Genomic DNA, 14,513 nt, shown 5'->3' on the forward strand with positions numbered 1-14,513 from the left:
GTCAACTAGGAGCCTGTAGTGCCATAGAAAGTCGGCGCCGATAATTGGCGTGCGCACGTCCGCGATAACATATACCCAGCGAAAGGTACGGTGGAGTCCGAGTTCAAGCGTTACCGACTTCTGGCCGTATGTCCGTATGGTGGATCCGTTGACTGCGGTCAAAGGAGGAGAGTCTAAAGGACGGCGCCGCTCAGCCAACGTAGGGGGAAGAACACAGATCTCGGCACCAGTGTCGATGAGTTAGCGGACTTTGGTTACACGGTCAGTGACGTGGAAAAAGCGACTGAATCGCGGGCCGACGACACCGGTCGCATTCAGTGTTCGGCCGGACCGTTTCTTGCGAAGGAGGAGGGCTGGCGGCAGTGGCGTGCGCGAGAGCCGTATCGGCGGTGGAACCAGCAAAGGTTCGTCGGGGGCGGAGAACGATTGCCAGAAAAACTGGGGCTGCTACGGCGGGGTGGAGACGACGATTGCGGCCGGCGAGCACGAAGGGCTGCAACTTCAGCTGTAAGCTGCGCCACCTGCCGGGCTAGCTCCTCATGAGTAGCAGTGAGACCGATATAGCAATCGTCAGGAGCTGGGCTCGATAGCCGAGGAGCATGAGGGCGATAAAGTGTTGCAACGGAGGGAAAGCCGACGTTCATGATCTTATCCGCCAGCGTAGCCAGGGATTCCAGGGTCTGAGACGAAGTCGCGCTCAGGATCATGCGCACCTGCGGAGGCAGGCGCTGCAGGAAGAGTTCCCGCAGGAGCGCGCTGTCGTGGGAAGTAGCCAAGTCTCCAGCCAGGGGGGTCATGCGAAGCAACAGCTCGGTAGGTTTGCGATCTCCGAGCTCTTCTGAGGTAAGGAGCTGCTGCAGGCGACGCGGCTCCGTTTCAGTAGTTCTCTGGATGAGCATCGCTTTGAGATGATCGTATGGGCGATCGGCAGGCCGAGAGCACTGGACGTCGCGAACAACCCCAGCAGTAGCAGGCGTGAGTGCACCAATGACATGGCCGAACATGGTCACCTGTGACGTGATGCGGTGCCGGCGGAACAAGGCCTCGATGGTGAGGAACCAAAGTTCCGAGTCCGATGACCTGAAGTCGGGAGCTTGAGGGCGGAGACAGCGGACTCATGAGGTGGCAGCGTGCGAGGCGGCGGAGACGGCACAGGAGTGGAGGGATCCATGGCCAGGGCTTACAAGATGGAAGGTAGGCGGGGTCTCGATCTCCGGGCAGTGGTAGGCCTAGCGAAGCGGCTGATGCAAAGCGCAGGGCAGGAGCAGAGAACGAAGACGCGAAGTCTGGAGCCACCAAATTTGTGGAGACGAATCGTAGGCACCAGTGACCGTCGAGTCTCCACAAATATATTCGGCGGCATGCGCTCAGCCAGGCTGGAACGGAACAGCGCTGCGCCGGCCTTGCAGTTAAGCAGCCACGAAATCCAGTCTGCGCGTGCTTGGCAGGCGTACTGGGACAGTCGTCGTCTTCTGCTGCCGGACCACGATGGCACGGTACATTGTCATTAGCCAGAGGTCACACCATTCATGGACGCGGTCCAGATCATTTTGAAGAGTCACTTGATCATAAGTGTTAGTAACGGTACGATAAATTACACAGTCGTCGGCCAGTATGTCAATTTTACACGATTCTTGAATAAAAGCGGTCCGAGCGCAGATCCCTGTGGAACGCCGGATGTTATAGGGAGAGTGCTTGAGTTGTGATTGTTAATAGAAACAAACTGAGAACGGTTAGCTAAGAATTCTTTAATCCAGTCTAGAATATTAGGGTGCCAATTTAAAAAGGATAGTTTAAGGAATAAGCGCTTGTGCATTCTTTATATGTCGATGACCATCCAATAGTATGCACATCCTCCAGCCTATCAACCTGTGAACTACAGATACAACTGACATTAAACTGACTTTCAGTTTGGGCAGACAAGATTGCGTTTAAGTTCTACCTACAAAAACAGTTGCTGTCCTTTTCTCGCTCAGAAGAGGTTTGCAGACTGATACCACCCTGTACTTAAATGAAACTGTACTTCCAGTAAAACATGAACATCAATTTTTGTGCGTAACATTTGACAAAAAACTGTCGTTTATGTCACACATAAGTATCATCAAAAAGAAAGCCTCCCATTCCCTTAATATACTCAATGTACTGTCACGAAAGCGGTAGGGATCTGATAGAACATGTCTTTTACAAATCTACCGGTCTGCAGTACGCTCGACCATAGACTATGGATGCGTTTTTTATGGCTCTGCGAGGCCATCTTATCTGAAGCGTTTGGACCCAGTACATATCCTTGGTTTACGTCTCTCGTCTGGTGCATACAGAGCATCCCGGATAAATAGTCTCTATTTCGAAACCAACGAACCCTCCCTTACAGACAGAATAACTATGTACACATGCGCATATGTCCTGAAAATCCGTTCCCTGCCGAAACACCTCTGTTATTCCATAGTTACAAAGTGCACCTGCAGAACACTGTTCAACAACAAACCACACTCAACCAGACCTCTGGCAACTATCCTCGACGCGGCAAATTTTAGCAAAACTGGATGCCCTTCTTGACGTCGCCTCAGGGCTCAATCCGCTGCCCCCATGGTACAGCCTGCCCACTGTATGTGAATTTACATTAAAATATTTTCGGAAAAACACAGACACCACGCGAAAACATACTACAGGAATACTTGGCATTCCAAGAAAAATGTGCTTATCACACAGAGTTTTACACTACCAGGTCAAAAACAGCTGATTATATAGGAAGCGCGGTAGTTCAAGGAGACTGGGAAAAAACAGTAAGACTGCCAAACTGTACGTACATTTTTACCGCCGATTGTTATGCGGTTTCTGTAGCTGTTGGTAGAATAATAAGTAGCAATATCGAAAACAGGATCATCTACACGGACTCACTCAAAACGCTCATGGCTTTACATCCCAGAAATGCAGCCGAACCATTATTCGGAAGCATAATACACAACATTGAAAAAATCCCAACGCAGTGGCATACAATAAAATTCTGCTGAGTGCCAATTCATACAGGAATAGCTGGAAATGAAAGAGCCGACTAGTGTGCTGCACAAGCTCACTGTCACGAAATAAAAAAAATCAGTACACCCCATAAAGACTGCATCAAATTAATACATTTTAACTTGAAGACTAAATGGCAGACAACTTGGGATAATAAAATAAACAAGAAGTTACATTATGTAAAACCTGTCCTCGGGGAATGGAACACCTGTTCTCACAAGGAACGTTTTATGGAGGTAATTTTATGCCGTCTCCGCATAGAACACACACACCTTACACACAACATCCTAATGACGAAAAAAGACAAACCTTTTTGTGAAAGATGTAGAGACGACCTCACAATAAACCATATTTTAATGTCATGCTCAAAATTCGAAACACTAAGAAAAACGTACTTCAATCAATTTTATAATCAACACATACCTGTTCATCCAATGGTACTCTTGGGTGATGGGTGATAATGCAATTGTTGAGATAAGTTCTGTTTTAGCTCTTTAGGAGTAGCTGGTTTTCTCGATAAACTATCATTTTTAACCCACTGCAGCACCTGTTTTTGAAATACCTCAGCCAATCTCTCATTCCCGAGAAGACGGCTGAGGTCCCTATTCCATCGGGTGGGAACCTCGAAATCCTTTCCCAGCCAAGGATGGCTGCTGAGGTTACCTGACCATTTTTAAGCTTTTACCATAAGTGACTTCTAAAATGTTGCCTCATTTTTTTTGACTAGCTTGCACGAATTAACTTTTTAAGCCCTTTACACCATCGCTGATTTACACTTTTGTATAACCTCCTATATAAAACAATTTTCTATGCAATGAGCGTGGCGCATGATAGCCATAGCTGCTTATGCGCCATTAAACCCAACACAACAGAACACGACGCTTACCGACTGGGCAGGAATAGTACCCGCGGCGACATATGTTTTGACCTGTCACGCAACGGGCATTAGGGGCCCTGGGTTCAAGCAGCACCCATGACGTGCTACCAACACTTTTCATATCCTTTTGGGGACATCTCGAAAGCCGATAGAATGTCGTCTTTTTCATCTCACAAAAAGTTTATTCTTGATGACCGGCTCAAACATGGCTGAGGCTCAACTTGGTTAAGCCTGGAGAATGCGAAGCATCATCGTGTCGCGTAATTTGGAGGCGCACAACCACAGCGACGGCGCGAGGTGGGCCCCCGTTTCTCCACTGTCGTGACGTTATCGTGTCACGTGGTGTGACGTCATGTATCAGGTGATTTGGAGGCGCACAACCACAGTGACGGCGCGAGGTAGGCCCCAGTTTCTCCACTGCCGTGACGTCATTGTGTCACGTGGTGTGGCATCATCGTGTCACGTGATTTGGAGGCGCACAGCCACAGCGACGGTGCGAGGTGGGCCCCGTTTCTCCACTGTCGTGACGTCATCGTGCCACGTGGTGTGACGTCATGTATCACGTGATTTGGAGGCGCACAACCACAGCGACGGCGCGAGGTGGGCCCCCGTTTCTCTACTGTCGTGACGTCATCGTGTCATGTGGTGTGACGTCATGTATCACGTGATTTGGAGGTGCATAACCACGGTGAAGGGCTGAAGTGGTAGCTAAAGTAGTATGCTTCGCATAAACGAAAGCAATACCACTGGAAAAGGCAAAGGATGTTAAAGATCACGGTAGCATGGTCGGGCCAGAGATGGAATGAGGGAGGTCGGAGACGAGGCTGCTGGAAAAACAGAGAGAGAAAACTTTATACAACTAATTTACATTATGTACAAAGGAGCTCGATGACGAGACGCTCAATGCTGAAACGCTTGATGATGAGACCACATGATGAGACCCCTCGGCCGTTCTCGCTGCCGAGTTTTTAAAGTGTTCTCTTTCCCTAGGTTCCCTAGATGATGGCCGGGCCTGCCGAGGAAAGAAGTTCACTGTGGCACCAACCACACACACTCTCTCCTGACGAATCACGCCCCGGTCACGTGCTGGGAGAGTGAGAAATATGCCATCCATGTCGCGCAGACGCTGGAATGTCCACCAGCGGCCTTCCCGCGCATTTCTTGCGTTCGAACGTGCGTTCGCACGCGGTGTAGGGGAGACGCCCGCTCAAAACTTCATCCTGGCCGACGGACGCGGCTTCCGTGGGTAACCCAGGCGTTGACCCAACGTGCCTTTCGGGGCTACTCGGCGTTCCGCTGCAGCCACGGCGTTTTCTTCCACACGACGAAGGCGAAACGTAACAGACTGCCCCGCCGGGAGAAGGAGATCCCGATGGACAGGGGACTGCATCCGCTGTATGGAGGGATGTCGCCCGAGGCTGCTCTTAACCGGAGTCGGTCTCTCTCGGCGCTTCTGGAGCTCAGCGCACCCCGAAGGCTTTCTTCGCACGTCCAGGTTCACGAAGGGCACTGAAAAGTGACTTCAAAGTGACTCGTACTCTGCTAGCGTTAGAACCTCGCCGAAAACCCAACCGCTCAGTCAGCAAGCACGACAAATACCCACTAAGCAATGCCAGGCTATTTCCCTCTTACAAAGCCATTTAATCCCTGGTAGTAGTCCAGCTGCACTTAGAAAATGCCCACAAATCGGCACATTACACTGCAAAGCCCGTCTCACTTTGAAACAATAAACTAAACCAATAGGTTCAAAATCCTACATCAGGAAAACCAACACCACAAACAGCAACTTTGATGCTGATTCTCACGTTAGGGACCTCGACTTAAGCCATCAGCGTTGCCGTTGAGATTTCCCTTCTTGTAAACCTTGCATAACCCTGCAAAGCTTCGCTCAGTATCAGAGACAAAGCCACATAAATTTCCCTAATGCCATAAAATCAAGCGACTCCAGGCGCCTATGCCAGTGGCCTACAATGGCCCGTCTGGCTAGCACTTCGCGTTTTAGCGGACGCTGCTACACATAGGCACCACTAGTGCATGTTTCAAAACAATCTTCATCACATCAAAAGAAACGTTCCCAATGTTAACAACGCGTCCGAAACCTATACCTGCTGAAAACATTTTTCTGTAGGAAAGAAAAAAAAAGAAGAAAGCAAACAGCAGAGACTCATTCTCGGAATCTGCTAATTACGAGCCGCGCCGCGGCTCAAAGGGGTTGCCTATTCTTCAACCGCGCCCTGCGTGGTCGCAGACCAACACTGGCCTGAGCAACCGTTAATCGACGAATTTCGAAGGGCTTAACTGCGCGTTGACACCTGCGAGACCCAGACGCCATGCAACTACGATTTGTTCCGCCGCACCCCGGTCGCGCGTCTTCAACACCCGAGCAGTGTCTGAACAGTTGTATGCGATGGGGGGACGGTCGCTTATGAAAGAAACGCCTACGAGAACTCCTTTCTCGATTCAGCAATGTCCTTCGACTGGAGCGCATATTGCGGCGTTCTTTCTTGCGGTAGCTGGGCGTGCTTCTCTGCGACCCGCTGCGAGGTTCACCCGTCCTGCAAAAACTACCCTAGGGTCGCCACAATCGGTCAGGTGGCTTTCGCTTTTTCTGAACGCGCCCAGTCAGTCTGGCCCTTTTTCGGCGCCTGCCGCGTCTGGAGTACCGTGATGACAGTCTCGGACGATTACGCTGTTGCCCGGCCTTTAACCTGACAATGTCCTCGGCCCGTACTTTGCCCGTTCTCTCGAGAGCACCCCTCGTCTTTGCTCCCTTTGCGCGTGGTCGCCTTCCTGAAACTGCCCTAACTGTTCTGTCCTGCGCGCCTCCCTTTCTCGCGGTGCCATCACCCTTCGCCTCTGCTCTTTGACGCAGCACCGAGCCGCATTTCTCTCTAGAATTCGAGCTATCGGCTCGTGCTTTCGGTGATGCACTGCGCGTCGCAGTATCTAACCGCCCCGATTGCACTTTACTTTCTCCTGAGCATAACTTGCTGTCCTGAGGCTTACAGCTTGACCCTACGACATTAACTCCCTGGCCCGCAATTTGACCTCAACCACACTCTTTGGCTAACGTTGCGTTCTGACCTTGGCTTTTGGCGGCGTACTCGATTGACTCGCGATCAATCTCTTTACAGCAAAGCGTCGTCCCCAAACTTTGGCTGCTATTATTCGCCGGCCGCACCGAAGAAATCTCTCCCTTGATTCCCCATTGCGCCGACCGGTGAGCTCACTATTCTCTTCCTGAGAGAAAACGCCAGCCTCACTTTTCAAAATAGCCTCGGCCTCAGATTTAGAGACCGTCGCTTCTTTATTAGCACTGACAGTGCTCGCGAACAAAGCAGGTCGCTCGGCTTTTTTTTTCGATGGGATTTCTGAAACTAGCAGTTTGCTCCTGGTTCCTATTAAGCTCGGCCTTCACAGAACTTCCATCATGACCTTCCTCAAATGACCCAAGGACTACTTTTCCCTGGTCACTGAAACCTTCGGCGTCTTTCTCATGGGTATTATCCTCTCGACCGCAGGAATCCGCCTCCTTCCCGGAAAGTGCATGCTCTTCTGGGCTCAGAGCCACCGCATTGCACCTGCCCTCTTCCCTAGCTTTAGTGCCAAAACTATCCCTTGAGTCCTTATGGCTTGCTGATTTCCACTTTTCGCTAGCTTTTCGACCGAACTCATCGGTCCTGGCTGCCGAAGTGGCCGTTCTTTTCTGGACCAAACCTGTCCTATGCCGCCACTTCTGAGCAGCAGCCGTGTCATCCGGCGACTGAGCTGAGCTCCTAATTGGTCCCTGACACCCTCGTGGTGAATGTTACAACCGTCTTTGGCTTTCGAAATCTGCCTCCGCGGGAATTCGAAGTATAGGAGGAGCTTACTTTTAGATATCGCATAGCTGTGGGCACCCTCGTCAGACAAGCGCGCAGACGTTTCTGGGTTCACGTGGGAGGAATCCCATCAACACGATTGGCCAATCACCCAGGTCTAGATTCTCCTCCATGCATATTCTCTCAAAATTTTCTAGAAAAGTTCTGAAATTTCGCCTTTTCTGAAAACACTTAGGCGAGATCGCGTTCTCATTCTCCTGATCGCGTTAAGTTCACGCGTAAGTTCCCGCAGCTCTCTTTCGCGTTCCTGTTCCCGCTCTTCTTCCTCTTGTTTTCGCTCCCGCTCCTCTTTTTCTTGCTTTTCTCTACGTTCTAGTACCTCCCGTTCTCTTTTTGCCATTTTTTTCTCAAGTTCCTCCTCCTTTTTCTTTGCAAATTCCCTCTCCTCAATGGTCGCAAGGCATTCCGCAAGCTCGTCATCTTCAGCCTCCAACGCAAGAGTAGCTTTTAGCAGCTCTGGTTTTCTGAGTTTGTCTGAGACATCCAGACCCAACTCTCTTGCAAGTTCCAGTAACTTGGGTTTGCGCAGCGTCTTCAAATCCATGGCTTCTCCGAGTGCTGCTTTCTTTGCTGACCGCTATTGTCTTGCCGCAGCTAACCCGGCAGCAACAACCCCAATTACCAGCTCTGTTTCTGACCATAACAAAGCCTGGCAAAACTCAGCAGAAGAAAGTCCTGCACTCACCAAACCTCGCAGCCAAGAATCCAGCGCACTCGTACCGCTACAGGCAACCAGTCATCACACAGGGCTCGTTGCACTGCCCCCGACTCGCCGTTTTGCCGCTCAGCGTCCCGCTGACCACATCTCTCCGCTGGCGTCCGTTGTCTCGATCAACCTCGCAGCCAAGAATCCAGCGCAGTCGTTCGGCTGCAGGCAACCAGTCATCACACAGGGCCCGTTGCACTGCCCCCGACTCGCCGTTCTGCTGCTTAGCGTCCCGTTGACCGCATCTGTACGCTGGCGTCCGTTGTTTCGAATCCCAGCGCTGCCAACCAGATGTTAAACATCAGGTAGCATGGTCGGGCCGGAGATGGAATGAGGGAGGTCAGAGATGAGGCTGCTGGAAAAACAAGGAGAGAAAACTTTATACAGCTAATTTACATTATGTACAAAGGAGCTCGATGACGAGACGCTCAATGCTGAAACGCTTGATGATGAGACCACATGATGAGACCCCTCGGCCGTTGTTGTTGTTGTTGTGACTGAGAGAAGGATGAAAAGGAAATTGCACGGGCCTGCTACTGGCTCGAGCCAAGCCACCACCGCTGCCACGTGCAGATAGAGGAGAGGTAAGAGATCAGAGGAAAGAGAGAAGGAAAGAAAAGACGCGCGTCGCAGCAACAACTGCGTCCGCCGGAGCGGACGCTGCTGAAAAAATGAGATAAGCGGCCGAAGCCGCGCTCGCCGAAGCGAGGACAGATACCCCCTCGGCCGTACTCGCTGCCGACTCTTTAAAGTGTTCTCTTTCCCCAGTAAAAAGTAAAATTCACCCCACACTTTACGCACACAATTGTCCGTGGTGCCATGAAAAACCTACACTGTATCACATCCCATGGGCATGTCAAAAAGTCGACATCGTCCCAGTTATACAAAACCCAAGTCTGGAGCAATGGGAGGGTCTGCTCTCCAGCGACTGCCGCGATGACCAGATCGGTTTGATACGGCGAGCTCAGCTGACGGCAGCATCCAGCGGAGCCCTGGAATAGGGGCAACCGACCATTGCGGATGGACTTATCTGACCACATAAAGAAACCTTGTGCTAGAGCCGAATAAAGTTATCCTATCCTATCTCTTTCCCTAGGTTCCCTCGATGGGGGCCGGGCCTGCCGAGGAAGGAAGTTCACTGTGGCACCAATCACACACTCTCCTGTTGGAGCACGCCCACGTCACGTGTTGGGAGAGGGAGAAAGATGCCATCCACGTCGCGCAGGCGCTGGAATGTCCACGAGCTGCGTTCCCGCGCATTTCTTGCGTTCGAACGTGCTTTCGCACGCGGTGTAGTGGAGACGCTCGCTCAAAAATTCATCCTGGCCGACGGACGCGGCTTCCGTGGGTAATCCAGGCGTTCACCCAACGTGCCTTTCGGGGCTAGTCGGCGTTCCGCTGCAGCCACGCCGTTTTTTTCTACACGACGAAGGCGAAACGTAACAAGGATGACATTTTATTTATTTCGTGTACCCTCAGGGCCAGAGGCATTATAGAGGGGAGTGGTTACAAAAATTTCAGAAAAAAAATGTACAGTGCAGCAAACTAATTAGTAATACAAAAATGATTGCTCCTAGTTATACATTATTAGCTGTTGAGTTCTTGGTGTGCTGGTTAATAATATATAATACACAAAATACAGCGCAGCAATACAGTGAAAAACAAACAAACAAAACGCTCGTAAAAAAAAGATGATGCTTTTACTTATACAAAGTTTTCTAATGCTGTTTTGAAGCGTTGGTTGTCAGTAATGGTAGCGGTAGATGCAGGAAGGTGATTCCACTCAGCAGCTGTGCGCGAAAGAAATGACTGAAACATGGCATTGGTTTTGCAAAATAGAATTCCGACTTTGTTATTGTGATCTAGCCTTGATGAAATGTATTGGGGAGGGGAGATCAGTTCGTGCCGAAGTGAAGGATGATAAAATATCTTGTGAAAAAGTGAGTCTAAGGGCTTTACGGCGAGGTACTAAAGATGGCAGGCTGAGATTTAATTTAATTGCAGAGATGCTGGCAGTTCGGTTATAATTACATACAATAAAACGAGCAGAATTATTCTGGACCATTTCTAATGAGTGAATTAGGTTTTGTTGAAAGGGATCCTACACTGCTGCAGCATACTCTAGCTTTGAGCGGACCAGTGTCTTATATAGAAGTAGTTTTAGGGAAGAAGGTGCCTTAGTGAAATTACGTTTTAGATATCCCAGCATGCGATTAGCATTATTAATTACGTAAGAAGTGTGAATGGACCAAGTGAGGATGCTAGTAATATGGATACCAAGATATTTGTAAGAAGAAACAGGATATAGAGGGACATTATTAAGGTGCTAGGAAGGTAGCTGGCCGGAAGTTCTTGACACACGCAGAAATTTACATTTTTTGATGTTTAATTCCATTGACCATGATTGGCACCAAATACAGATAGCGTTAAGGTCTGCTTGAAGAGAAGATATGTCATCGTCGCAAATTATTTCCCTGTAGATGACGCAATCATCTGCGAATAAATGAATGTTAGAGGAAACACAAGACGGTAGATCATTAATGTAAATTAAAAAAAGTAGAGGACCAAGTACCGACCCTTGAGGTACGCCGGACTGTACTTTACTTGGCTGCGAGGTTGAGTCATTAGCAGAAACAAATTGCGAACGGTTAAAAAGAAAGCATTCGATCCAAGCAAGCAGTTTGGGATCAATGTTAAGTTGATGTAACTTAAACATTAGAAGGTTATGGCATACTTTATCAAATGCTTTCGAGAAATCTAAAAATATACAGTCGGCAAGTGAACAGCGGACAAGGATGACGTTTAGCTGATGTGTGAATGATACTACTTGTGTTTCACATGAATAAGTCTTGCGGAAGCCATGTTGCGATGGTGAGAAAAATGAATTAGATTCGAGAAAGCTAGCTAGATTTGAGGCAAGGACATGTTCTAGAATTTTACATGGGATGCAAGTGAGCGAGATAGGCCGGTAGTTAAAAGGACAATGCTTGTCACCTGATTTCTGGAGTGGGATCACCTTCCCTACCTTCCATTCAGCCGGCAAAGAACTTTTTTCGAGCGACTGCTGGAATATCTTTGTTAGAAAAATGGAAGAATAACAGCTCGTGTTTTTCAGAAATTTCGCGTTGATTAAATCGTGCCCAGGAGCGGAAGATGGTTTTAGAGATGAAATTATTGATTCGACGCCTTCTGCTTCAATGGTTATGGGAAAGATTGCTGGATAAACATTGTTGTGCGTAGATTGGAGCGTAATATTGGTAGTTGAAGAAAAGTTGCGCAGGAAAACTTCGTTAAATACAGACGCACATTCGTTAGCTGGAATAACATTGGAAGAGCTGTCAATCAAAGTTATCATGTCATCCGCTTTGGGGTTAATCACACGCCAGAATTTTGATGGCAAGGTATTATGAAGTTATTCTTTGCTTGTTTAAGCGCGGTTAAATACTCATGGGCTGCCAGTTTGTATTTAGTCCACCGTGTTATTCTAACAGAACCTTTGGCAGATTTGTAGAGACGCATTTTTTTATTAGACAAGCGCTTGAGACAGGTGCTGTACCATGGAGCGTTATGGTAACAGACAAGGGTGCGAAGTGGGATGTATTTGTTTGTTAATTCAGCAATTTTGGAAGAAAACATATTCCAGTTAGACTGAACACTACGGCAGTCAAAGTCTTGTAGAAAGACGTCAAGGAAGACTGATAATTCAGTATTAATGGCTTCAAAATTAGCTTTTGCATAATTTCGAAACGGTTTGAATTTTTTAACGGTTTTTGGTCGCAAGATATTCAAGTTGAATGAAAGGGCCGAATGGTCGCTCAAGCCGGGTAAGTACGTGATGTCGGAAACAAGATCAGGTTGCGCTGTTATTACAAGGTCTAGTGTGTTTGCGACAGATTCCATAATTCTTGTAGGCTGCGTAACAAGTTGTGAAAACGAAAAAACAGCACATTTCTATGAACTCATTGGCTAATGAAGAAAAAGGCTGTAAGGTTGGAGATCTAGTGTTCCATACTATATTTGGTAGCTTAAAATTGCCAAGCATAAATAAAGGTAACGTGGGATAACGGCATGTAACGATGTTAATGATATCATGTACCTCATTTACGAAGTTAAATGAATGGTTTGGGGGGGCGGTAACGAACACCAATGATTATCTTCTGGTGGTTTAGTTCAACGATGGCCCAAACCATTTCTAAGTCAGTAGATACATGAATACACTGGGATGCGAAATCTTTCAGAATGGCTAAGAGCACGCCGCCTCCCTGTCGCATTGTTCGGTCACAACGATAGAGTGAAAAACGATGAGCGGTCTGAAAAAGTTCGTGATCTTGAACCTGTGAATGCAGCCACGTTTCTGTAAGCACTAAAATATCGGTATTGCAAGTATCTACGACAGAAGTTAAGGAAGCGCGTTTATTCATGATGCTACGAATATTAGTAAAAAAAAACTGATACGTGGGACGCGTCTTGTCCACTTCCCCTCGCGCTTTCCTAACTTGGGACGTGTTCACAATCAACATGCTCGCCGCTATCTCGTGGTTCGTACGCGGCATTTTCGCTGATGGTGTCTGTCGCCGGGTCATAGACGAACTGTTTTTTATTCATGATTAGTTTAGTGTATCTTAACTGGAAAGGACATGGTTGGGGCTGGCTTTTAGCGTACTCAATGAGTTTTTTTCGGGCATGGCGTGTGGCGGGCGAAAAATCTTCGGAAATAGAGACGTCATTTTCTTTTAGCTTTGCTCGCGCGGAAAGTACTTTGTCTTTTGTTTTCGTGCTGGCTAACTTGACAACAATTGGGCGACACTTATCGGGCGTGTAGCGACCTATGCGATGGGCGCGTTCTATTGCTGTGTCGGGTAGGCTGTCGATTGCTTCGGCTAGTGCTGCCCTTACGTTCGACTCTGGCTGTTCCCATGATTCGCGAGAATCAGGGATTCCATGAAAAATTAAATTATTGCGTCGAGATCTATCCTCAAGTTCGTCAACACGCAGTTTTAAAGAGTCGAGCCGATTTGTCTGGACTTGTGCTGACATTTGAATTCCAGCAATGTCATCATCGAGACGGTCTAATACCTTTGTTTTTTCTTCAAGATTGTCTAACCTCGTCTGGATTGCCTCAATTTTGGTCTCGATGTTCTTTTGACCAACCTTAATTGCCTTAACGTCGCTAACCAACTCGGCCTGGCCCTTAGCGGATTCTACAGATCGTGCCTGGAGGTCCTTTAATAGCCGAAAAAGAACTTCCATCTGCTCCGAAGGATTGGCGGGCAAATGTTGCAGTTCAAGTAATGCTTCAGTATTACGCGTGGTGGGCCCCGGATTAGTCTCTAAATGACCGGAGCGCAGTATGAGCATCGCCATTGAGAAACAATCGCAGACAATTTCACAAAGCACTTGTTGGCACGGGAGCAATAGCGAAAACGGGTCGTCACTTTTCTTAGCATAAAGCGAAACGTTTTTACACACCTGCGAAGGGTAAAGATGCGCTGCATGAACCATGGTGTTCCAAATGCTGCTTCCGTGCCAACTAAACGGACTGTCGCTCAGACAGCCGCTTAAATTGCCAGTGCGATGTGACGTCAGAGTCGACGATGAAGGTACGTAGAAAGCCGGGCGCATTAACTGTAATGGATCCAGGTGAATATAGTTGAAGGGCTGCTGGTAGAATGCGTCATCGCTTGGTTGTAGCAGCGGTGTGGAAATGTCATCCGCCGGGTATGCTGGGGGCGGACACAGCAGTACCAAGAACGCGAACGTCGTCTGCGAAGGGTAAAGATGCGCTGCATGAGCCATGGTGTTCCAAATGCTGCTTCCGTGCCAACTAATAGTTTCGACCTGTGCCAACTAATAGTTTCGACTAATAGTTTCGAGCTGTTGAAAGAGAAGCGGTGGAGAATCAGAAACATGACAGCGCAGCGGAACAGAATTTACCTTCCTTGTTACACTATATTCGCATGGTTTCTGGAAAGCTCTCGTATTTTATGATCAGAAAGCAACGTCAGACTCAATGTAAAGCGGGACCACAATGCAC

The 14,513-nt window shown here is 48.4% G+C and overlaps 2 protein-coding genes across 2 annotated transcripts; both read right to left on the reverse strand.

Moving 5' to 3' along the window:
- Positions 1 to 314: 314 nt before the first annotated feature.
- On the reverse strand, positions 315 to 1,004 carry LOC149370569 (uncharacterized). Its single transcript, XM_089578001.1, has one exon. It carries the CDS (start codon positions 1,002 to 1,004, stop codon positions 315 to 317), a length of 690 nt encoding a protein of 229 aa, XP_089434127.1.
- Positions 1,005 to 12,733: 11,729 nt separating this feature from the next.
- On the reverse strand, positions 12,734 to 14,275 carry LOC149370570 (uncharacterized). Its single transcript, XM_089562275.1, has one exon. The coding sequence runs from the start codon at positions 14,273 to 14,275 to the stop codon at positions 12,971 to 12,973; it is 1,305 nt and encodes a 434-aa protein (XP_089418401.1). The 3' UTR covers positions 12,734 to 12,970.
- Positions 14,276 to 14,513: the final 238 nt, after the last annotated feature.

This window comes from Amblyomma mixtum, chromosome 1 (genome assembly GCF_055824585.1).
Source record: "Amblyomma mixtum isolate Tamu chromosome 1, ASM5582458v1, whole genome shotgun sequence".
Taxonomy (NCBI): Eukaryota; Metazoa; Arthropoda; class Arachnida; order Ixodida; family Ixodidae; genus Amblyomma; species Amblyomma mixtum.

Bases quoted from the DNA above. Each gene is read 5' to 3' on its own strand.
- LOC149370569 (XM_089578001.1), bottom strand. From the start codon at position 1,004: ATGTTCGGCCATGTCATTGGTGCACTCACGCCTGCTACTGCTGGGGTT.
- LOC149370570 (XM_089562275.1), bottom strand. From the start codon at position 14,275: ATGGCTCATGCAGCGCATCTTTACCCTTCGCAGACGACGTTCGCGTTC.